Genomic DNA, 23,368 nt, shown 5'->3' with positions numbered 1-23,368 from the left:
ATTCCTAAATTTGATTCCACTTCCAAAAAACAAGACAAAAAAAAAAAAAGAAAGAAAAAAGAAAATAAAATTATCTCCTGATAGACTGTAAAGGTGAGACATGATAGTCACCTAAAGGTTTTTATTTATTTATTCATTTATTTACTTATTTATTGGTATCAGTAACTGAACTTAGGACCCCACATTTGCCAGGCAGGTCCTGTGCCACTAAGCTATACTCCCAGCCCCTAAAAACTCTTTCTTAGTGTGTAAGTTATGCATGTCAAGTCTCCGAACTAGACCTCCACCCAACTAGGAGACAAAAAATCTCCCTGAACAGATCTGTTATTCTGTTATTCGTAGCTGGAGGAGTGTGGCATTCAACAGGAAGCCAGCAGTTGCTCCCACAAAGCTCAGCCTGCAGACAGCTGGTTCCATGGAAAACCACAAGAGACATGCTGTGCCTGCCAGCATCCCCTGTACCCTATCACCTAGCCTTAGACCCCTTCCTCAGAGACCCAAAATTTTGCACCTCCTGGGCAATATCTCCTTCCCCAACTAAACTCCCTTATAAAAACAAGCCCTGGGGGCTAGGCATTTAGCTCAGCGGCATAAGCACCTCCCTTGCAAGCAGGTGGTCTTGAGTTCGATCCCAGTGCTGGAAAAAAGGAAAAAAAAAAAAAAAAACAAAAACCCAAAAAACAAGCCCTCACCACTTGCTTTTTGCCCTTGGCCCAGCTGTACCCTGTCTGCAATAAAGTTCTCAGACATTGCTTGAATTGTGCTTGTCTCAGTGGTCCCATTGTGCCTCAGTTTACCTAACAGTGCACCCACATATTCTTACACACTCTTATGTATATACATACACCCATATGTTCCACTTTAACACCACTATGTTATTGCATGATATACACATATCCCCTTTGTTTGATCACTAACTCTAAATTACTTTTCTATCAGCCCCCGCCCCATACTTATCTATCATGAAGGGACTGAAAAAAATCTAACTGCCAATGCAGGCACACAGGCTAGGTTAGGATCAAAGACAGCCAAGATGGGGACAACCTTCAGGTACCACATTGAGGATGATAAAGGCACCAGTTTTGGATGAAAGGGAGCTAAAGATAAAGATCCCACAAGCATTTCACTTTTGAATACTCCCTATTCATCCCGAGTAGCTGTCTGTCATCTCTTTTTCTTCCCCCTTTCTCCATCTTCAAATAAATCATCTTCTTGTATTCTAATTTTTTTTTTTTGGTACCAGGGATCAAACTCACGACCTCATGCTTGCCAAGCAGGTGCTCATGCCGCTGAGATAAACCCTCAGCTCTTCTTCTTGTATTTTAATATCCGCTTTTTTAGTTCTGTACTGGCTCCAGGTTTAAGATCACCAGAAGACGCATTTTCCAGCAAGCAGTAGCTTGCTATCCACTCCTGCACATGACAAGTTCCACATCCGACACCACAAACAAAATAAAACCAGTAAAAAATATCTTTGGCATTGTGGCTTGCACTGGTAATCTTGCCACTTAGGTTGATAAGTGCAACTTTGTTTTTTTGCTGCTAAGCAAATCAAAGGCAGCTATTTACTTTGATAAAAAGAAAGAAATGATTTGTTCAAGCATGGCTCCAAGGAGATGGAGGGACTTTGCTTTAAATCACCTCCTCCCTGTGAACAGGTGTGTTGGGTCTTTCATAGCAAGGGACAATGGAGGAGAGAATGCAGTGAATTTTTTTTTTTTTTCTTTTTTATTGGTACCGAGGATTGAACTCTCGACTGCCTACTTGCAAGGCAGGCGCTTATGCCACTGAGGTAAATCCAATGCAGTGAATTAATAGATGTTTTCAGGCTTGTTCAACCTTTAGAGCCCCAGACTTCCCGTAGCCTAAGAAAATGAAAGTGGGTTTGACTCTTGGTGTTAGTAGGATCTGTATACTCCCCTGGGTTTAGAAGTGTGGCAGCCTTGTGTATGCCCTAGGCTTAACACAATTTGGAGAGGCCATTGTTTTAAAAATTTTTTTACTGAACAAATTTGTATTAACTTAATAAAAGGCTTTCAGCAAGAGAGAAGAGGGGTGATCTTTTTTTTTTTTTTTTTTTTTGGTCTTTTTCCTTTTTATTGGTATCGGGGATCAAACTCACGACTGCCTGCTTGCAAGGCAGGCGTTTATGCTGCTGAGCTAAATCCCCAGCCCAGATGGGTGATCTTTGAGTAAACACTTTTCTGTAACAGTCTTTGCCACCAGATACGGGGTGGGGTTAAGTTTATCAACGTCCCTGCTCCACATTCAGCTGGCACATACTAAACAGGACAAGGAAACACAGGTTCTTAAAGCATTTCCTCCGGAAATGGTCATTTTTACAACATCCTAGATAATTTAGCAATTATATATATTGGGACACAATTACAGTGTAAGAACACATTTATAAAATAGCAAACTTATAGGTATTTCATGATACAAATTAGAGAGCAATTAGAGGTTTCTGACCAAGTTTTCTGCTTTTCTACTGAATGCAAAGGATCTTGACAGCGTCCAAAGCCCAGCTGCATACCTCTGATACCCTAAGGCACCCTGGGCTAGTTCTGTAAGGAACCCTGCCCTTGCTCCTAGAATGTTCCTATATTATGATAAACAACTCCTTTGTTTCAACAAACCTGTTCAAGACTAGCCTGCCTATCATATGATTAAATGCATGTAACATGTTGTCATTTGCTGTATACTTCTCACTTCTTTTTGGTACGGGGATGGAACTCATGACCTGGGGCTTGCCAGGCAGGCACTTATGCTGCTGAGCTAAATACTATGGCCCGAATTCCCATAAATGTTAAATAAACTAAACTTTTTTTTTTTTTCTAGAAAGGGTCTTGCTATGTGGTTCAGGCTGGCGTTGAGCTCACTTTGTGTAGCCCAGGCTGGTCTGATACTCACAATGATCCTCCCACCTCAGCCTCCTAAGTGTTGGGATTACAGGCGTGAGCCACCACACCCAGCAGCTAAACTAAATTCTTTGTAAATTCAGGGCTGTTGCCTTTGGGAATGATCCTGCAACAGTCTGCTGGCCTAAATATTAAAGGCTGCCTTCTTATCTCCTTGGTGCAAAGAGTCTTCAGTTTCACTTGAAAATTTTCCTGCAACATATATTCTATATGAAATGTGGCCCATGCCTGTCTGTAATCCCAACACTCAGGAGACTGAGGCAGGAGGATCGTTATGAGTTCAAGACCAGCCTGAGCTGCATAGCGAGACCGGACTTAAAAACAAAAAACCTCCATATATTCTATATCAGCTAAAACACACATATTTGTTATTGTACATTTCAAAACTGCAAGGACAAAAAAAAAAAAAAAAAACAAGCGTTGGGGATTTACCTCAATGGCATAAGCACCTACCTGGCAAGTGTGAGGTCATGAGTTCGATCCCCAGTAACAAAAGAAACAAAGCTGCAAGGGCCTTTTTTAAAAGGTGAATTTTAGCTTGTGGCACACACCTGTGATCCCAGCATGTGAGAGTCTGATGAAGGAAGATCCTTATGATTCAAGGCCAACCTGGGCTACAAACTGAGCTGAAGGAAAATATGAACTGCATAGCAAGACTCTTGTCTCTTTAGGGATTGTGATGCCTCCTGTTTTGCCTTTGCTGCTTAGAACTATCTTTGCTATTCTAGGTCTCTTCTTGTTCCAGATGCATTTTAGGAGTGATTTCTCTAGATCTATAAGGTATGTTGATGGTATTTTCATTGGGATTGCATTGAATCTGTATAAGAGTTTTGGGAGAATGGTCATTTTCACAATATTTATTCTTCCTATCCATGAGCAAGGGATGTCTTGCCATTTTTTGAGATCCTCTTCAATTTCTTTTTTCAGTGTATTATAATTTTCCCTGTATAGATCTTTCTCTTCTTTCGTGAGAATAATTCCTAAATATTTAATTTTTTTGGTTGCTAGTATGAAGGGTTGACTTCTCTTATTTCTCTCTCTGTGATCTTGTTGTTAGTGTATAGGAATGCTATTGATTTTTGAGGATTGATTTTGTATCCAACTACATTGCTGAATTTTTCATTCTCTTGAATGGTTTTACACTGTCTTGTTGTATTTGATACTATAATATATGGAGGTATACTCAAATATTTCAAGGAAACAGACACTATGGTAACTACTGTTATGTCGAGTTGTCTTGTGGTGAAACACTATGTTGCTCAAATTGTTCTGTTCTGACCTGTATTGTTATGTCCTCTTTTATCTTAATCTTTAAAAAAAAAAAAAGACTCTGTCTCACAAAGACCAAACCAAAAAAAAAAAAAAAAAAAAGGTGGTGAGAAGGATGAACTTTAGAGTGGAAAATGGTACTTTTCAATTCTTTGGCTCAAAAATGGGCACTAACCGAGGCAGCTTAGTACTAAAAACACATGTTTTAAAACAAACTTTTGAATGTCAAAGCCCATGGCAACTTTAGCATCAGGAACAGTGCACATGCCACCTTGCTCTCCAGTTGAATGTCCAAGCTGAGTTATCAGCTGTGTCTCTAAGCCTGTGACCAGGCCTGGCCATGGCTGGGAAGGTATGTGGGGGCGCAGCTCTGGAGTCAGAATGTGCCAGGTTTCCTGCAGCAGTTCTTGGAAGGGAGTGATCCTGGAACCAGAGGAGTGTGGGTGGTAACTGCAAAGCACCAAACCTGGAGGCCTAAATGGTGTCCTGGACGACTCCCACAGGTGGTGAGGCTGCCTTGCAGGTGGATACTGGTGCGGAGCCCCGAGGGCCTCGCGGTGGACTCTAGCCAGTTCCACATTCAGAGCAAGGCTCGGGAAGCAGCGAGGCCTGCAGAGCAGAGTGGAGGCTAACACGTCCATTTTAACACGCCTGGCCCATGAGTGGCATCCTTGGGAAAGAGGGGACTCTCTCCTGCCCATGTTTTCTTAGCTCTCATCCATCACCTTCCAAGCTGTTTATTTCTAAAAGGGGAACCCCAAAATATTCCCCCAAACCTCCTAAATTTAAGTTTCATTTTATGGTGCAGGTTACAGTCCCAATTAGTTGAAAAGCTGAACCCTGAGTCTGGCCCATGCAGAAGCTGGCAAGAGAAAAAATAAAGTTAAAAGTATTTACATTATGACATAGATTCCCATTCTTTCTAATAAAGCAGTGATTTTTATGTTTTATTATTTATTTATTTTTAGGGGGTACCGGGGATCAAACAACCTTTCGCTTGCCAGGCAGGCACTTGTGACGAAAGCGCTAATTTTTAAATGTAATTTTATATTTTTAGAGATAGTATCTATTTTGTTTGTTTCTTTTTGAAACACAATCTCGATATGTAGTCCAGTCAGGCCTTGAACTCACAGTGATCCCCCTGCTTCAGCCTCTCTAGTGCTGGGATTACAGGCAAGCACCACCACACCCAGTACAGTTGGTGGGAGCATAAATGTTTCCAAACTGGGAGCTAAGGTGGGTGAGGGATACAGCATCTTCTGTGCTGCTCACTGTTCAAACTGAATACAGGTCAACATCTTTGTGCAGTTTAGGCAGCACAGGGCTGCTACTTTGACGCAGCAGTTTTTGTTTCTTGAGTTCTTGTCCCCTCCTGGAAAACTATCAGGTTAAGGAAGCAAAGGAAAATAAAAACAGGTACAGGAGGGGCCTTGGGACTCTGAAATCCTAATCCAGAGAGAACAGGTTAAACGTTCAAGGCTGCTAGGGCGGCCGTGCGAGACTGCAGGAAGAGACGGGAGAGCGGAGTGCAGGGTGTGGGGGCAGAGCGGACCTAAAGGGGAAACCGGCGCATCTCGCGTGCCCCGTCCGCCCTAGGCGGGACCTCGCCGGCGCGCGGCCCCCACCCAGCAGGGCGGCGCGCAGAGGGCGCAGCGGGCGCGGCGCGCATCCCCCGGGCGCGGCGTCACGGATGCGGCCCCGCCCCGCCGCCTTTCCCGGCCTGCGCCGCCCGCGGGCTGGCAGTGCGCGCTGGTCGCCGGCGAGGGTGCGCACGACTGAGAGCCGTCGCGGCTTCCCCGAGAGCGGCAGCCTGCGCGGGACTGGTGGGCAGCGGCCCGCCGGCGCCATGCTTCCCGGCGCGGGGCTCTTCGGCGCGCCCGCAGCCCGGCCGCCGCTGTGGCTGCTGCTGCTGCTGCTGTGCGTCGTGGCCGCGGCCCGCGGAGACCCGACGAACGGCGGACCCGCAGGTGGGTCGGGGCGCGGGCCGGAGTCGGGTCGGGCTCAGGGAGAGCCGGGGTGGGCGACGGCAGGCCCGGCCTCTGCAGGCGGCGCGGTGCCCGGGTCCTCGCCGGAGTGCGCGGAGAGGCCCGGGTGTCGCCTTCCCCCGCAGGTGTGGATTCTGCGGATGCGTGGTTAAGAGTCGAGGAGGAAAAACATCCCGACTAAGCAAACCAAGCACAGGCCCGCATTTTACGGGGCTGTGGGCTTCTTTTTTTGTTTTTTATCGTGGTCTTTGAAAACAAAGTTTTTTTTTGTGGCTGTGGTTTCTTTAACGGAGGGATTTTGTGGACAAACACTACCCAAGCCAAGTTGTTTTGCCTCGCTAGTTCTGCTCCTAGTTACATTTTCCGTTGAAAGCGTTTCACCTAACCTGCTCCCTGTGCAAGCTGCTGCGATAGTAACCTCCGGAGCGTCAGCGCTGGCGAGGCTGAGACAGCTCCACCGCCTGGAGAGCGGGCCGAGTCCGGTTGCCAGGGACAGAGTCAGGACGCTGACCTGCACAAAGGCGCTCCGCTTTCTTTCCTTGGGAACTTACGCTCCTGAGATAGTGTTTAGATTTTTTGCAACACACCGAAAAGGAAAGGTAATCAGGGTGAGATGATTCAAAAGATTTAGTTAGTCTGGGGAAGTCGTGGCGGGATGTTTCAGCCTTTACATTTCCGTGTCTTCCTTCCTAACACTTACACTTAAAAAAGAACAGTGCAGAACCTTTTGCCCCAAGCAGCGATTCTATTTCCGTTCACTCACAGAGACTCACCTTGACACTTTGAAGCTTTTCTTTCTCTCTTTTCTTTTTTTCTTTCGTTCTTCTTGTTTCTTTCTTTGGTCTTTTTTTGAGAAAGGGTTTCGCTATGCAGTTCAGGCTGGCTCACTTTGAACTCACTTTGTAGCCCAGGGTGGCTTTGAACTGGGGAGTGACCCTCCTGCCTCACCTTCAGAGTGTAGGGATTACAAGGCCTGTGCCACCATGCCTGGCTTCAAGGTTCGTTAGTTCTTTCTTTAGTCTTTTTGAGATAGGGTCTCACTATGCAGTTCAGGCTGGCCTTGGGCTCACTTTGTGGCTCAGGCTGGTCTCAAACTCACAAGGATCCTCCTGTCTCAGCCTCCCAAGTGCTGGGATTACAGGTGTGAGTCACCACACCCGGCTTCAAAGTTCTTTCAATTGAGAAATTAAAATATCTTAGTAAGGGAGAAATACTTGTAAGTGGGACTTGCCAAATTCTTTTATTATTGTTACATGGAACAATGATAAAACAAATGTTAATAATAAAACATGTTACATGGAACAAATTAGAGGAATTGGGCATGTTTATTTTCTGAAAAATATTTGTAGTGGAGTCATTTGAAATTAGCATTTAACTTTCAGAGCACAAGATTGATCAACCGTCTCCTGGTTTCTCCTCCCACAGAAACTGCCGGGCAATAACTATTTTGCATGAATATTATTCAAGTGCCTGACCTTACGTTAGTCTCGTCCTCAGTTGAAATGCTAGCAGTTTTTATCATTAACAACTTGGAAGCTGCTTAAGGGAACAGTTACTATCAGCCTACTACTTTTTTTTTCCAGTGTTAGGGAATTTATTGAGGAATCCTCATGGGGCATGGGAATGGGGAATTAGGAGTAGCTCTTGAGAAACCAGAGGGGTCTAGAGTGGGTCACCTTGAGCCTATCTTTTATAGTGATATTTCCGAGGTATCGACATTTTTACACTAAATTTATCATCAAAATTAAAATTCCTTTATATTGTTAGGTTCACTGTATTTGTTAAGAACTGGTTCAATGGGTTTTCTCTTGTTGGTCTTCTACCAGCTTTCCCTTGTTCCCCCTTTTCTGAATACTCTGTTCTCTAGCCCCTGGGGGATGGGGCAGAGGTACCCTCACCTGCTGGGTGCAGATGGTACCTGGCAACAGGACCACTCAGGAGCCATTGCACAGTGAGGAGCGTGTGGCTGCAAAGGGCTGGCCCCTTCAGGGTCCCAGCCGAGCCACAGACATTCAGACAGGCAGAGCAGAGCAGGAGCTGGGGCCAGGCAAGTAGGACAACTCACAAGGAGTTTAGTTGTGCATAATCAAATAAGTGATTAATCTGTCAGGAATAATAGGTCCTAGGTCTCTCACTAGAGGAGAAGGAATAAAAAGACAGGAGCCAAATAGAATGAACCCTGTGGTGTTAAGTCGCAGAGGCAGTATCACTGAAACTAGCACTATAAATTCTCATCTCTTTACCTGTGTCAGCATATATATGTGTAAGTGCAGCTGTAATGTGGATCTGCCATGCTTATTATGTACATGTGTGTCACCTGTGTTTGAGGGTTTGTGCATGTTTTCTTAGCTCTGTCCAGTGAGATGGAGAGTGATTCTCATGAAATGAATATGCCTTAGCATCCATACTTTGTAATGAAATACCATTCTTTACTAACAGGACTTCTGGGATATAGGACTGATTTCTGAGGCTGGGAAACCATAAGTAGATCTGGGACGTTTTGTGCCAGAAGACAAGGAGTATGCAAAAGAATGGTGACCCTTTTGAAAGGGCAGTGGGCTAAGCAAAGGTTCCCACAGACAAATCTGGGACAACTGAGCATCAAAATTAGTAATGATCCCACTGGATTATAAGTAGCTGATAAGACAGGAATTGTTGAGTGCATAATGATAAAAATTCATTAAAATTAGTGAATGAGATGTTTTTGAGGTGCAGAGTTGCGTAGTTTAAAAATAACTCCTCACAAAATTCTTAGGAACGCAGAGTGAAAAATCAGTTTTACAGTGGAGAAGGCTGAGAAACACCACTTTGATCAGATGGTGGAAGAAAAAAAATTATCAATCGGGATGCAGAAAGCTTTGATAAGATACAGTAACACAGCCATTTCTCTGTGATGTCTGCCAAAAAATGCCTCCCCAAATCTCAGTTCTTATGGAGACAGAACTCTCCTGGATTTTCATGAGTGCCCAGTCACAAAGTCGGGGCAGCCTAGAGTAGTTCCAGAGGGACGAAGGGAACCAGAGACATAAGGCAGCTCAAGGCGGCCTGTGATTCTAAGCTGGGTCTTTGGCTAAAAGATGCATTAACTGGGAGACTTGACTGGAGTTTGGAGATGAGCTGGCAATGTATGAATATCAGTTCCCTGTCGTTATTCAGGTCTGATGTCGTGGTTTTTCCCTTGTAGGAAACATATAGTAGTGTCTGAGGGCCATTGGTCATGAGGGTAACATCTTCCCCTTGCTCAGGGGGAAAAAATGGTTTGGTCTTGAACTTTTCTGTTAATTTGAGATTATTTAAAAAGAAACAAAAAGAGTCCAAAAATCTTGATTTAGCTGGTTGTGGTGGCACATAATCTCAAACCAAAAGCTTGAGGCCACCTTTGGCTCCATATCGAGTTCAAGTCCAGCCTGGACTGGACAGTGACATCGTGTCTCAGCAAAAAAACAAAAAAGAAAACCAACATGCTTGATTTAATATATGCATTAGTTTTCTGGCTGGGGATTTAGTTCAGCAGCATAAGCGCCTGCCTTGCAAGTGTACAGTCTTGAGTTTGATCCCCATACCGAGTTAAAAAAAAAAAAAAAAGAAAGTCTAAACCAATAATTGAGATGTGATTAAGTGTTTATGTCCTTTGATACCATTTTCCAAAGACTTACGTCTTTATTTTTGGAACAAGAGTCTCACTGTATTGGCCAGGCTAGCCTTAAACTCTTGGTGATTCTCTTGCCTCAGCCTCCTGAGTTGCTAGAATTACAAGCGTGCACCACCATACCTGAAAATAATTTTATTTTTAAAACAGAAACAGATTAATATGCAGAGTCTGTTTGTCCTAGACTGTAATCTTTTTTTGTTTTACTTTTTATTTTAAAAAGCAAAACAAAAAAAAAGAATAGAAATGATACAGAATTTTAAAAATAGTGAATTAACACTAGTTAATATATTACATATTGTTATCTCAGAACGAGTTGTTCAGGTTGGAAAATCTAAATGCAAAAGTGATCAATCAGTGATAGCACAAACTGTTCTTTTTAATGAACGAAGAGATTAATAGTATAGTTATCTAGCGTACATATACATAAATTTGTGTTTACCAACATACATATAATCTCCTTTTTCCTTTCTTCTATTCCGATAGTTTCGTCCTTTTGAGCACTTTCTTTCTCTTGCGTTGGTACAATATCTTGTATGTTTTGGATTTTACTACTCTTTCAGATTTTAATTTTTTATTATTTTTTGAATGCCCATCAACCACAGAATGGATAAAAAAGATGTGGTATTTTTATGCAATGGAATATTACTTAGCTATAAAAAGGATGATCTTGAGCTTTCCTAGGGAAATGGAGGCCACTTGACCATATTCAAGTGAAATAAATCAAACTCACATTTATAAATAGCATATTATCTCCCTAGATTGTAATGTTTTGATGCTAGGTGTATAGAGCTGATTTCATGTATCGCACAAAATAAGGAGAACCTTAGAACTAAACAATTTAGTATACGTGAACTAATGTAGGAGTAAAATCTTATAAAATTTTATTAAAAATAAACTTTCTACTCCTAATAAGACTTAATATTCAAGCATAACAAAATATTTTAGTAATATTAGTACATAAATAAAAGGTGTTATTTTTATTTTTATTTTTGGTACTGGGTGTCGAACTCAGCAACCTTATACTTGCCAGGCAGGTGCTTATGCTGCTGAGCTAAATCTGTGGCTCATTTTTATTTTGTTTTAATTAATTAATTTTATTTTTGTCTTCTAGAGACAGGGTCTCGCTATGCAGTTCAGGCTGGCCTTGAGTTCACTTTATAACCCAGGCTCGTCTCGAACTGGCAACAATCCCCTTGCCTCAGCCTCCTGAGTGCTGAGATTACAGAGAGGGGGCCACCACCCTGTCTAATAGATGTTATTTATTTATTTATTTATTTATTTATTTTTGTCTTTTTCCTTTTTATCGGTACTGGGGATCGAACTCAAACTCACGACTGCCTGCTCGCAAGGCAGGCGCTTATGCCGCTGAGCTAAAGCCCCAGCCCCTAATAGATGTTATTTTTAAAAGTGTTAACTTTTTGTTGGTTTGTTTGTTTTTCTAGTACTTGAAACTGAGTTCAGGATCTTGTGCTTACAAGGAAGGTGCATGTGCTGCTGAGCTATATCCACTGCCTAAGTATTATTATTATTTTTTGTCTTTGAGCAGGAGGCAGTGTTTCATAATGTTGTTCAGGCTGACCTTAAACTCACTTTGTAGTCCAGCCTGGCATCAAAGAGCAATGCTTCTGCCTCAGCCTCCCAAGTGCTGGAATTACAAACATGTGCCGCTGTGCCTGGCTTTTTGGACTTTTCAAGACAGAGTTTAGGGTTAGGCTGGCCTTCACCTCATCTTTTGAATGCAGCCATCCTGCTTCAGCCTGCTGAGTGCTGGGATTACAGGTGTGTGCCACATTTGTTTTGTTTTGTTTTGTTTTTTGTCTTTTTCCTTTTTATCAGTACCAGGGGTCGAACTCATGACTGCCTGCTTGCAAAGGCAGGCGCTTATGTCGCTGAGCTAAATCCCCAGCCCCTTGTTTTGTTTTTTGAGATAGGCTCTCACTGTGTAGTCCAGGCTGGCCTTGAATTCCCTGTGTATCCTATGCTGGCTTTGAACTCCTTTGATCCTCTTGCCTCAACCTCTTAAGTGCTGGGATTACAGGCATGCTACAAGCCTTTTTCTGGTGTTTTTAAAGTTTTTTTTTAGGAATTGAATTCAGGACTTTGTGCTTGACAGGCAGGTGCTTATGCCACTGAGCTATATCCCTGGCCCTATTTTTCAAGTTTTAAGCTATCATAACTAATTAGCCTTAGTCCGAAAGCATGGCCTTTTTATCATCTTTAAATTATACAGCTCTTAGAACCTGAGAGAGAATTTTTATTTGAACTTGAAGCCCATAGGGCTTTGTAGCTTAGCCAAAAGTGATAAGCTGACTAGAACCTGGTTTTCTGCCCTGCATTTTAGTGGTCCCTTTATTTTTTTCTCTGAAAGGCCCTCACAGTAGAGTCCTAGTGGGAAGGTGGTGGTTGTACAGGAAGGGTGGCAAGAAATGCTCATGCTTTAAATATTTGCATTTAAATTGTGCACAACAGGGCTCTTTGAAGATTTATTAAAAACCATGTTGAAGAATCAGAGTTGAAGATGGATCTGTTAAAAAGCAGGGTTTCTCAGCTTTGTGATTATTGACTTTGTGGGCTGGAAAGTTAAGAGGACTGTTACTGTAGGAAGTTTTTATTGGATTGAAAAAGTGCATGTTGTACTTTTTTTAGGCATTAAAAAAAGTTGCTGTATTATGTGAAAAATACCAGTTCCTTATTTGAACTGTTTGACTTATAAAAATTAACATAGATGATGGTATTAGAATAATTGTGTTTTCTTGACAAATCTTTTTTTCTTTTGGTACTGGTGATTGAACTCATGACCTTGTGCTTGCCAGGCAGGCACTTGTGCCACTTGGCTATGTCCCTTCCCCCCACTTTTTTTGTGACAAATTCTCTGTAGAATACAATGCCTAGCACTCTTAAAGTATTCTTATTCTTCCTATTTTCCCCATCTACAAGTGATTGGAACAGATTCCTGGAATCCAGAAATACAGTTCTAACTACACCCTTTAATAAGGGTTAGCCATATCGTGGCATAAATGCATTTGCCACAAGATCTTACTGACTACAAATTTTGCTTCATGAAGAAGTATATTCTGATTTCCAGGCCTTAACATGTATTCCTAAATTGTAATATTTTCATAATTCAGTGACATATTTATAATGCTACCTGTCAGAAAGTTACAATGAAGATTCATTAAAATTTTAATTGTGAGTATTGATAGGAAGCAATATACAGATGTGATATAATTATATTTATTTTTAATAATAACCTACACTCTTATTGGTGGATGTGTGGTGCTGGAGGTCAGATCCGGGATCTGGTGCTTGCTAAGCAGCCGCAACCACTGAACTACACTCTCAGCTTGACTGCAACATTTTATAAATGAAGTCTAGACTCTTGCAGAAATACTATAGTGCAGTGAAGAGATTTGAAGGTGTTCTTACAGAAACCACAGTGAAATTCTTTTAAATAAAAGCAAATCTTTTTTACTGTTTCTTATCATTTTTTCTTCTTCTTAGTTTGCTTCAATTCAATGAAATCCCAAAGTTAAAGTTTAAATGTGAAAATATTACCTTAAAACTTTCAGTAGCTACTGAGGCAGTTTTATTTCATGTCAAAGAGTTAGTAGCATACATTATAATCCCCCTTTCGCAATGTCTGCTTTAAAATGCAGTGTGTGAAAATGTCTCAAGTGGAGACCATTTTGATGTTTTGCACGCAGTGATCTAGGTGAAAAGTAGGGTGTTACACAGTTCTTTGATGCCAGTCTCTTCATGTGCCCTCTCCCCTACAGTGGGAGAAAAGGAATTTTTAATGTCTGCAACAATTAGTAGATGCTACTCTTCTCTTGTATGTTGGTAGTTTTAATGTAAAAGAATGCCGGGTGTAACATTTACTTTGTAGTTGGGGATGATTGAAACTTGTTTTAAGCTGCTGTATTAGCAGAGTGTGCACTACCAAAGCTGCAAGAGGGGTGATTAACCCTTTGGAACACAGCCTACTGTAGAGCTCTGTTTTGAGGTGCATGTTTGTATTAGATAGCGCTGTACACACCATGTGCAAGGAGCTGATTAAGAGAGGTCATTACGGTGACTGGGAACAAACCTTGGCCCTGACTCTTAATGTTTATGTGACTGCACTGGCCCTTTTTCTCTTACGAATTTTATGGTGAAGACATACTGTCATCAAAATACTGAGTTGGGCGTATCACATATTGAAACTCCAAGTAATTGGCAGAAAGAACTTGGATGAGGGTTCAAATTCCTGCCTTTGCATTTTATTCTTCTTTTTGTGATACTCAGCCTGATGACTTTCCTGGAACTGTTCAGGCCACATCTGCCTGTACCAACCACTATGCCTGGCAGAAGACAAGTGTTCTATTCTTTGTAACATATTGAAACACTCAAGACATACTTTTCTTTGTAATCAGTGTCAGAGATGGATTGATGTAAGCATGTCTGAAAATGCTGTGTCATAAGAAGGCGCACTCCTTCTTCCAAAGCTGCATTAGGGGAGATTAACACGTTGAAACACAGCCTGCCATGGAGCTCTGCTCTGTGAGGCGTGTGTTTGTGTTAGATAGTGTTGTAAAAACCATGCGTGAAGCTAAAGCAACAAAGGCAGTCAGCTTTCATACATGTGAGAAAAGGACTGGAAATCTAATCTTGCAGTAGGAATAACTTCCTGAACAGAGTAGTATTCTTTGAAGAATAACAAAATTTCAGATTTAATTTATCCAGTGGAAGGTTTTTACAATGCAGTCAGGGTTACAATAATGAGTCCTTTTTCCGTCCCTTCCTTGGCTGATGGAGTTGGGTTTGTTTTTGTGGGGGGTAAGGTCTGGTGCCCTGAATCAAAGGAGCAGTAAGTTGTGTAAAGACAAAAACAAAAACTACTTTGTGGACAGGGAGAGAAAAACCAGAATTTTCAAAAAGAGAAGTGGCAAGAGGAAAGGGACAGGGGCCACGAGAAGGAAGTACGCTGCTGTAACCGCAGGTAAAAACAACAGCGCAGGTCCCCGTGTAGCCCTCTTGTCAGCTCAGTCCCCAGCTGGCCAGAGCTTTCATCCGTCTTTGTTCTGTCTTTGCCTCTCCCTGTCTTTCTCTTTTGCTCACCCTTCTCTAATTCCTCAGTGTCTGCATTCATTTAAGTTTTGTAAAGAGACTAATTGTAGAATAAAAATCGCTGATGTTTATTGAGGAAAAAATTTTTTTCAAGACAGGGTCTCACTGTCACTGCACTACAGTGCAGGCTGGCCTTGAATTCATGGCAGTCCTCCTGCCTCAGCCTCCTGAGTGCGGGAATGACAGTGTGCTCCACTGTGCCTGGCAAAAATCAGAATTTTTTCAGGTAAATAAGGAACATAGGAAGAAAAGGTCAGCAGTTTGGTCGCATTGGGTGATCCAGTGTATTCTTGAATATCTTCGAGCTGTATAAGGCTTAAGTTCCTGGAAATTGATTTTCATTGCCAGCACACACTAGCATTTTAGCTGTTGCTAACTGGCTTTTAGATGGTTGCTTTAGTCTTGGCGAGGGTGTATAATCCAATTTTCTTTCTCTTACAGGTTCGCCTGGAGTGATGGCCTTGGAGAGTCATAACATATCACTAAATGGTAAATAGCGTATTTAAAATACTACAATGCTAAAATAGAAGTTTTTTTCTTTCTTTCTTTTGTTAAAATCTAAGCCACTGTTTATTGTCTCATCAAGTACCATCCCTGTTCACAGTCTGGTAGGAGATGCATACCAGTAGCTTATATAACACAGCTTGGTAGACTGATACAGTGAAGATGCTGGGCAGGTTTGCTGAGGAAGAGAAAGCCATTCCAGGGCTGCTTGGGCCAAGAGAGGAGCCTTGGAGGGGGGAGGTGAGAGGGAGGGTTTTGGTTTGCAGCTACTCTGGATGCTCTTGTCTCTTCCTGCTGATAGTCCAGTAATCTACTCAGATGGAGAGAACTCATGTGTTCACTTGGGAACCCTTCACCCAAAGCAAGTAAGGATGGTCAGTCAGTGGCAATATTATGGGAAAATAGGTAAAGAATTTTAAAATTAAACTCTGGTCTACTTTCACAGTGGTGGATTCCAATATTTCAAAAGAAATTGCAGAGTTCTTTAATAAGAGTAACCGTGTTAGTGACAATATTAAAATAACAGTTGTATAATTGGAATTTAAAATGTTGAGCCGGGGATTTAGCTCAGTGGTATAAGCACCTGCTTGGCAAGCCCGAGGTTGTGACTTTGATCCCTGGTACCAAAAAAAAAAAAAAAAAGAAAGAAAGAATTTAAAATGTTTTAAATTTGTTCATTAAATCTGGAACTAGTAGTTTTTAGTTTTTGTCCAGTTTGTAACTGTTTCCTAGCCTTAAGAAGTATTTCTCTGCTTCTGATCATATGACTAGGAGTAAATGTATGTGTGTTTCTCAATTTGAGGCCAATGGAAAGGTTTTTGGTAGAACGTGATTATGATTTTGTGCAGCTATTGTCTCCAATCCAATATTTGGAATGTATTCTTTTTATTTATTTTTTAATGCATTCTTGTAAGAAATTAACATTTCTGGGTTATTTGTTCTCTTTTTGCGGTGTTGTGTTGGTTGACTGCTTTAGAGGAAGGGCTTTCTTTTTTTTTTACACTTTTTTTTTTCTTTTTTCTTTTTATCGGTACCGGGGAGCGAACTCACGACCTGCCTGCTTGCAAGGCAGGTGCTTATGCCGCTGAGCTAAATCCCCAGCCCCAGGAAGGGCTTTCTTAAGAGAGTTGTGCGCACCGGAGAGGCTGCAGGTTCTGTGACCTGTCTGGCGGAATGGGTTGTATTCCTCCCCTGCCTGCCCAGTCTAGGAACCAAAGAGTCCACGCTCTAGGCAACAGTGACAAGTCATGTTTTGTATTTTCCTAACCTTCAGGTTGGAATATTTAGATTGTAACTGTTCTTTTGCTCTAATAATACAGTTAAAACCAGTTTTATCACCATTATAAGGAGAACAGTTGTCCATTATTTACCAGCTGCCTTGGTTGGTTGGAATTTCAGCCTGGCTTTTCTCTTTGTCACAAAGGACCCCTCAATCACAGCTTGCCCCAAGTCTGAGTAAGTGCAGAATGCAGATGGCATCTGGGTGGGTGTGGCACAGCTTGACTGCACTGTATGCCATGCACTCCCTCTTTTGCCCAGTGTCCCCCGGGTCTGCTGGTCTACTTCCCCCCTGCAATGGCAAAAAAGTCCTCTTTTGTTTGGATTTGAAGCAGCTGAAGATCTTCAGGTTGAACTTTTCCCCTACTGCAGTAGTCTTTTTGAAATAGTCTTTTTAAAAAAGTCTTAATGTGTTTTCATATGGCCAAAGAAAAGTTCCAACATTAATTTTGAAGCACTGGATCTCTGGAATGAGCCAGCAGTTGAATCTCTTGTGGGTTGCCACTGTAGTTGCTTTTGCTTCTTGTGCTTGTGATCCCAGTGCTCTGGGGTTTTGAAGCAGGAAGATCACAAGTTCGAACCCAGGCAGGGCAATTTAGTGAGACCCTGTCTCAAAATAAGAAATAAAAAAGGAAAAAAAGACTGGGGATGTAGCTCAATGTGAAGATGCTGGGTTTAATCCCTCGGTTTGTATTAGGACCCTCCTTTTTTTTTGAGACAGAGTCTGTCTCTGTAGAGCAGGTTGGCCTCGCTTGAACTCAAGACAATCATCAGCCTGCAGAGTGCTGGGATTACAGGTGTGCACCATCTCGCCTGGCTAGGGACTATGTTTATTGGAATTTAGAGTCTCACTTTGAAGGCATACTGCTGATTGTTGGGAACCGTAGCTTGCTTCTTATTACTGCCATTAAGATTTTTAATATACTTCATGGAGGGAATGCATTTATATAGTCACATCATTTAATGTGCCTCTATTTTTTTTTTTTTTTTGTTCTCGGGAATTGAACTCAGGACCTTGCACTTGCCAGGCAGGCACTTGTGCTCCTGAGCTATCCCCAGGCCCTAATATGCCAATATTGAGTTTATCATTACTATTGTTTGTCTATAAATGCTTCTTATAACATTGCTATGATGTGTCTTACTTTTTTCTTTCTCTCTGACCACTTTAGAAGTTGATCTTTCTCTTAGGTTAAAATGTTATCTTTATTTTACTGGAACATTTTAAATATATATATTGATTATATTCTCGGCAATTTGAACTTGTGCAAGATATATCTGCTTTTTCCCCCATTCCCCTCACCTCCTTTGAACCCTTCTTCTCCTTATTTATAAAAGCTTTGTTTCCATTTTTTCCTTCTATTATTTTTTTCCTTGTCCCCTTCTCTTTTCCTCCTCCCTTACTTTGATCCCAATCTTGAACATTTTATTCCTATTTCCCAATATCTGTTGTACAGATTGGTCCTTGTATAATAGGAACTCAGTGTCTCACACCAGAGAAACAAAGCAATATTTAAACACATGTCTGATTTATTTCACTTAAGAATATGGTCTTAGAGTGCATGCATTTAGCTAGAAATGGCTCAAATTTATCCTTTTTGTGGCAGAGTAGCACTCCATCATATTAAAAAACTTTATCTTTTAATATCTGTTCATTGGTTGATGGGCATTTTGTATGTTTCCAAGATTTAGCTATTAAAAAATTGCTACAGAGCCAGAGATATAGCTCAGTATCACAGATGTCTGCCTGGCAAGTACCAGGTCGAGTTCGATTCTTGGTACTCCGTCTACAAAACAAAACAAAATGAAACTGCTGCTGTAAACATGAGTATTGCATGTATCACTGTGGTGTGATGCTTTTATCTTTCGAGAAGATACTAAGAGGAGGACTAGCTGGGTCAAATGGAACCTCTAGACCTAGTCTTTTGAATAATCTCCAAACTGATTTCCACATTGGTTATTTCAGTCTACACAGCCAACAAGTGGATAAGGATTCCTTTTTCCTCCAACATTTGTTATTGGTTGATTTCTTGATAATAGTCACTCTTTCTGGAATAAGATGGAATTTCAGCATTGTTTTAATTTGTATCTCTCAAATGATCAGGAATGTTGAACATTTAAAAAATACATTTATTTGCTGTTTTTATGTCATCTAAGAAGTATCTTGTTCATTTCAGATGCCCATTTTTGGTTGGTTCTTCAAATTTGGAGAGAGTCTAATTTTTTTGAGGTTTTTTTTTTTTTGTGTATTTTGATCTTAGACCATTGTCTGAGGAATAGTTGGCAAAATTTTTTTCTCATACTGTCTCTTTTGACTCTGCAAAACCTTTTTAATAAGATCAGATCCCAGCTGATTCTTTGTGATGTTTCCTGTGCAGTTGTGGTTCTGTATATAGTCTTTTCCTTCACCATTGTCTTCAAGAGTTCTACCTATTTTATTCTTCTAGTGGATTTAGTGTTTTTATTTTCATATTTATGTTTTTGATCCATTTCAATTTTAGTTTAGCACACAGTGAGAGATATGGGTCTAGTTTTAATGTCCAGCACCATTTATTAAAGAGGACATCTTTCTTTCAGTGAAGGTATTTGGCTTCTTTGTTAAAAGATTAGGTGGCCGAGTGTATTTGGAGTTGTTTCTGTATCTTCTAACCTATTCCACTGATCTGATCCTCAGGTGTTTTTTAGGGGAGGGCCAGTAGTATACTGGTTTTTTTGGCCAGAAGTATGCTGTTGTTTTTTTTTTTTTTAAATCAGTACCGGGGATCGAACTCGTCACCACACACTTGCAAGGCAGATGCTTATGCTGCTGAGCTAAATCCCCAGTCCTTAGTATGCTTTTTTGTTTATAGTAGCTTTGCGGTATAATTTCAAGTTTCTGTTTAGTGAATTTGTTATTTTTGTGTACTGGAATGCTATTGATTTTTGAGTGTTGATTTTGAATCCAGTTAAGCTACTAAATTTGATTTTGTCTGTTTGATTGAGACAAGATCTCAATATGCAGTTTAGGCTGGCTGTGAGCTCACTTTGTAGCCTAGGCTGGTCTCCAGTTTGCAAAGATCCTACTGCGTCAGCCTCCCAAGTGCTGAGATTATAGGCGTGTGTCACCATGCACAGCTACCTAAATTTGATCCTTAAATCTACAAATTTTTCGGTGCAGTTTTTCGAGTCTTTTATGTAGAATATGTCACTCACAAAAAATGATAATTTAACTTTTTCCTTTCTTATCCTTACTCCTTTTATTTCTTTTATCTAATTGCTCTGGCATTAGCCAGAAACATTAGTTTCCAAAACTATATTGAATACGAGTGGTAACAGTGAACATCCTTGTCTTGTTCTGATTTTAGGGTGAAAGTTTTCAGTTTTTGTCCATTTACTGTGATGTTGGCTATTGGTTTGTTGTAAATGGCTTTTATCAGATAGAGATAATAAAGACCATTCTCTAACACCCATTTATGATAAAACTGTAGAGTTTTATCATAAATGGATGTTAGACTTTGTCAAACACTTTTTCTGTGTCTGTTGAGATGATCATGTGTTTTGTCCTTGGCTCTGTTCTTAGGTGTATTACATTTATTGATTTGTGTTACGTTGAGCTATCCCAGCATCCCTGGGATGACTCCTACTTGGTCATGCTGTGTAATCTTGATGATTTGCTGCATTCCATTTGCCTGTACCTTATTTAGGATTTCTGTGTATGTATTCATTAATGAGATTGGCCTTAGTTCTTTTTTTATTTCTGTCATTTCTGTGAACGACAGGTTTTTATGCCATTTGTGCTGTCTCCTGCTTTTTCATTGGCTTGTCAGTTTTGTGTTTTTCTTTGTATATCTAGAAAAGTGGTTGGACTGATGTTTTTTTTTTTTTGTGGTACCTTGCCTTTTTTTTTTTTTTTTTGGAGACAGGATCTTGCTATATGAAATATACTTTCTGTATGGTGCTGGGGATTGAACCTAGGGCCTTGTGTATGCAAGACAAGGACTCTGCCACTGAGCCACAATCCCCAGTCTCCCTTGCTATTTTTAAAGAAATCTTTCACTTTATGATCATTAAGTACGGTCCTGTCTTCTGTGTCTGATGCTTTGTGCTCACATTGACTCATTCTGCTGTGTGTGATTTCAGTGTAATTTTTAATCTCCTGGATATGTTTGTTTGTGCTTGATGATTTCCATGTCTTTCCTGTGTTGAGGGTTCATGGTTTCCATTGTTTTCCTAAGCGTCTCTATCTTTTCATCCATATGTGTTTCAAGTCATTAACCGTCTTTAACTATGGCCAGCCCCTCCCTAGTTCTCTGAGATATTGTTTCTGATTTGATTTTCTTCCTAGAGCCTCATTCATCTGCTTTGTTACGTCACTGTTACGGCTTCAGAGAGTCCAGGTGGGTGGCTTTCAGATGGTTCCGCTCATGGCCCCAGCTTTGCCATTGGTGAACTGGATGTCTGGTATTGATCTTGCTTAAATGTCTTCTGATTTTCTTTAAGGTAAATTCCTGGATTGATGCTTATAAATTGCTTATGGCAAGCAGCTTTATTGCTAGTATTTAGAACCCTTAGGAAATGACTACTTCTCAGAGGCGTGGCTTTGGGGTTTTGAGTCTGTTGCAAGATCCGGTCTCTTCAGTTTATTGGGGATGAGAAGTTGCTGCCTGTTTGGCATAGTCTCTGCTTCCTTTCCACTAGCCATAGTGTTTTTTATGACCCTTAGACAAATCAGTCCTGAATTACCAGGAAGAACAATTGATTAGAGGAGTTATTTCACCTTGGCTAAAGTAGTACGGTCAGCAATAACAATAGCATCAACACAGCCTAGAAGATGAAAAAACTGTGTTAAATAGTTATTTGCCACCTTTAACCATATGAACTAGATTTTGGTTATATAACAATCTAAAGCGATCCAGAAAATTTCATACAGTAAATGTGCCCTCTATGGCTATTTTACCCTCAAGGGAGAAAATTTAAAAGGTGTTGGGGGAAAATAGAGAAATAGAAGTAGGAGAAAAGATTAGAAGCAAGACTGGAGGACAGGGGAAGATTATTCAAACTTTGGGAACAGTGAAGACAGGAGGGAAAGAGAAGGAAGAAAGAAAGAGCAAAACAACAACAAAAGCTAGAAACAGTGTTCACACTCATCAAATCAAAACAATCACAAAGCAAAACAAAAGAGAAAAATAAAATGTCCACTCTAAGGCATATCTGTGCTGTCACTGGTAGAGAAATGGACAGTCTCAGGTTTAGATCCATGTTATTAATCCCAGAAAGTCAGCTGCAGATTTACAGTGAGATAGTAGTGGGTGTAGTCCCAGCAAGGACTTTAGTTCACTGTTGCGGCTGATTTTTGGCTGTGAGATTGTAACCCAGTGTGTTCAGCCTGAAGCACTGTGTGCCTGCTGACTTGACCTTGGTCCTGCCTTGTCCTGAGAGGGGAGCCACTAGGTGGAACCAGCCCACAGCTGCTCTGATTTCTGAGCAGCTGGTCACCCTGTCCTGTGAGTTGTCTGAACTCGAATAATGCACCTGCCACTGCAGTCTGCTGTGTCCACCGCTCTGATGCACAGGAGCATTTCTCTGTGGAGGCCTCTGGACTTCCCAGTCAGTCGTCACTATGTGTCTGCAGGCTCGGGTCGCGGCAGGGCGTCTTGGCTGAGGGAGAAAGTGCTGCCTGCCATCTCTTTCTTCTTTGCTGACATCTCTTTCTCTCTTAGCCTGCCCTGAGTGTATTTTTATTATCATGAAATACCTGAAACAGTTTGCTTAGGAAACATCAGTTACAGAGAGTCAAAGACCAAACAGTATGGCACAAGCTGTAGCCAGGCTGCCATGGCAGATGAAAGCTTGCATGTGGGAGGAAACAGTACTTCTCAGATCAGGAGGCAGAGGGTGCTGGAGAGGCAGTGCTCCTTTATTAACAACTCTGCATTCCCAGCTCATCTCTTGGGAAGGGCTCCAGTGACCTAAGGACCTCTCACTAAGCTCCGCCTCTTAAAGGTTGTACCATCTTAATACCACTCCAGCCGTAAGCCTCCAACATGCAGACCTTGGAGAGGATATCAGTATTCCACAGTGTGTCACCCCATAACTGTCTAACATCCATCATAGGAAAGGATTTTATAACACAGGGTTATTAACATTTAATAAATTATCTCACCAAAAAGTTAGAGATGGTGGTGTGAGGCACAAGATAAGGCATAAGAGAGACATCCAACCCTGATAGGTTATGATCCCATCCCTTCTTTCTTATGTTCCCTCTGTCTTTGGGACTCAAGTCAAAAGTCACATCTTGAATAAGGCTCATAGAGAAGTACTTTACTCACGTGTGTATTTATTGTTTTTATTAACTTTAATGGTATAAGTAAAACTGAGTTCATTTATTAAAATACTGAAGCATTATTTCCAAAATTGTAGTCGAGAATCTAAAATTCTCCTCTGCAATACACATAATAAAAATATGCTAAACCTCTTAAATATGTGGTTATGTACATGAGAAAGTAAATACAATTCCCACTGACTGACACTGATCGTGGCATCAAATCTGGGATGTGTCAGGTTTCTTTGTATCTGTGGCCAAGAGACTTGAGTCTTAAGGGACACAGAGATAATAAAAATGAAGCCTGAGCCTGTGCAAGCTGAGGAGTAGGAACTGGGGGCCTCTAGAAAGCTGATCC

At 41.2% G+C, this 23,368-nt stretch overlaps 1 protein-coding gene across 1 annotated transcript in view; it reads left to right on the top strand.

The window, feature by feature from the left end:
- The first annotated feature begins 4,527 nt into the window (after positions 1-4,527).
- Positions 4,528-23,368, top strand: part of Emb (embigin) — a 55,375-nt gene continuing 36,534 nt past the window's right edge. Inside the window, exons 1-3 of the mRNA XM_063257881.1 lie at positions 4,528-4,539; positions 5,674-6,154; positions 15,372-15,419. Of these exons, the coding sequence (XP_063113951.1) occupies positions 4,528-4,539; positions 5,674-6,154; positions 15,372-15,419 (541 nt within the window). The remainder of the gene's footprint in view (positions 4,540-5,673; positions 6,155-15,371; positions 15,420-23,368) is intronic.

This window comes from Cavia porcellus, unplaced genomic scaffold (assembly GCF_034190915.1).
Source record: "Cavia porcellus strain 051 isolate PalLab524CR breed Dunkin Hartley unplaced genomic scaffold, mCavPor4.1 scaffold_11, whole genome shotgun sequence".
Lineage (NCBI taxonomy): Eukaryota > Metazoa > Chordata > Mammalia > Rodentia > Caviidae > Cavia > Cavia porcellus.
The sequence above is the reverse complement of the archived record's forward strand: the minus strand, read 5'-3'. Positions and strand labels throughout refer to the sequence as shown.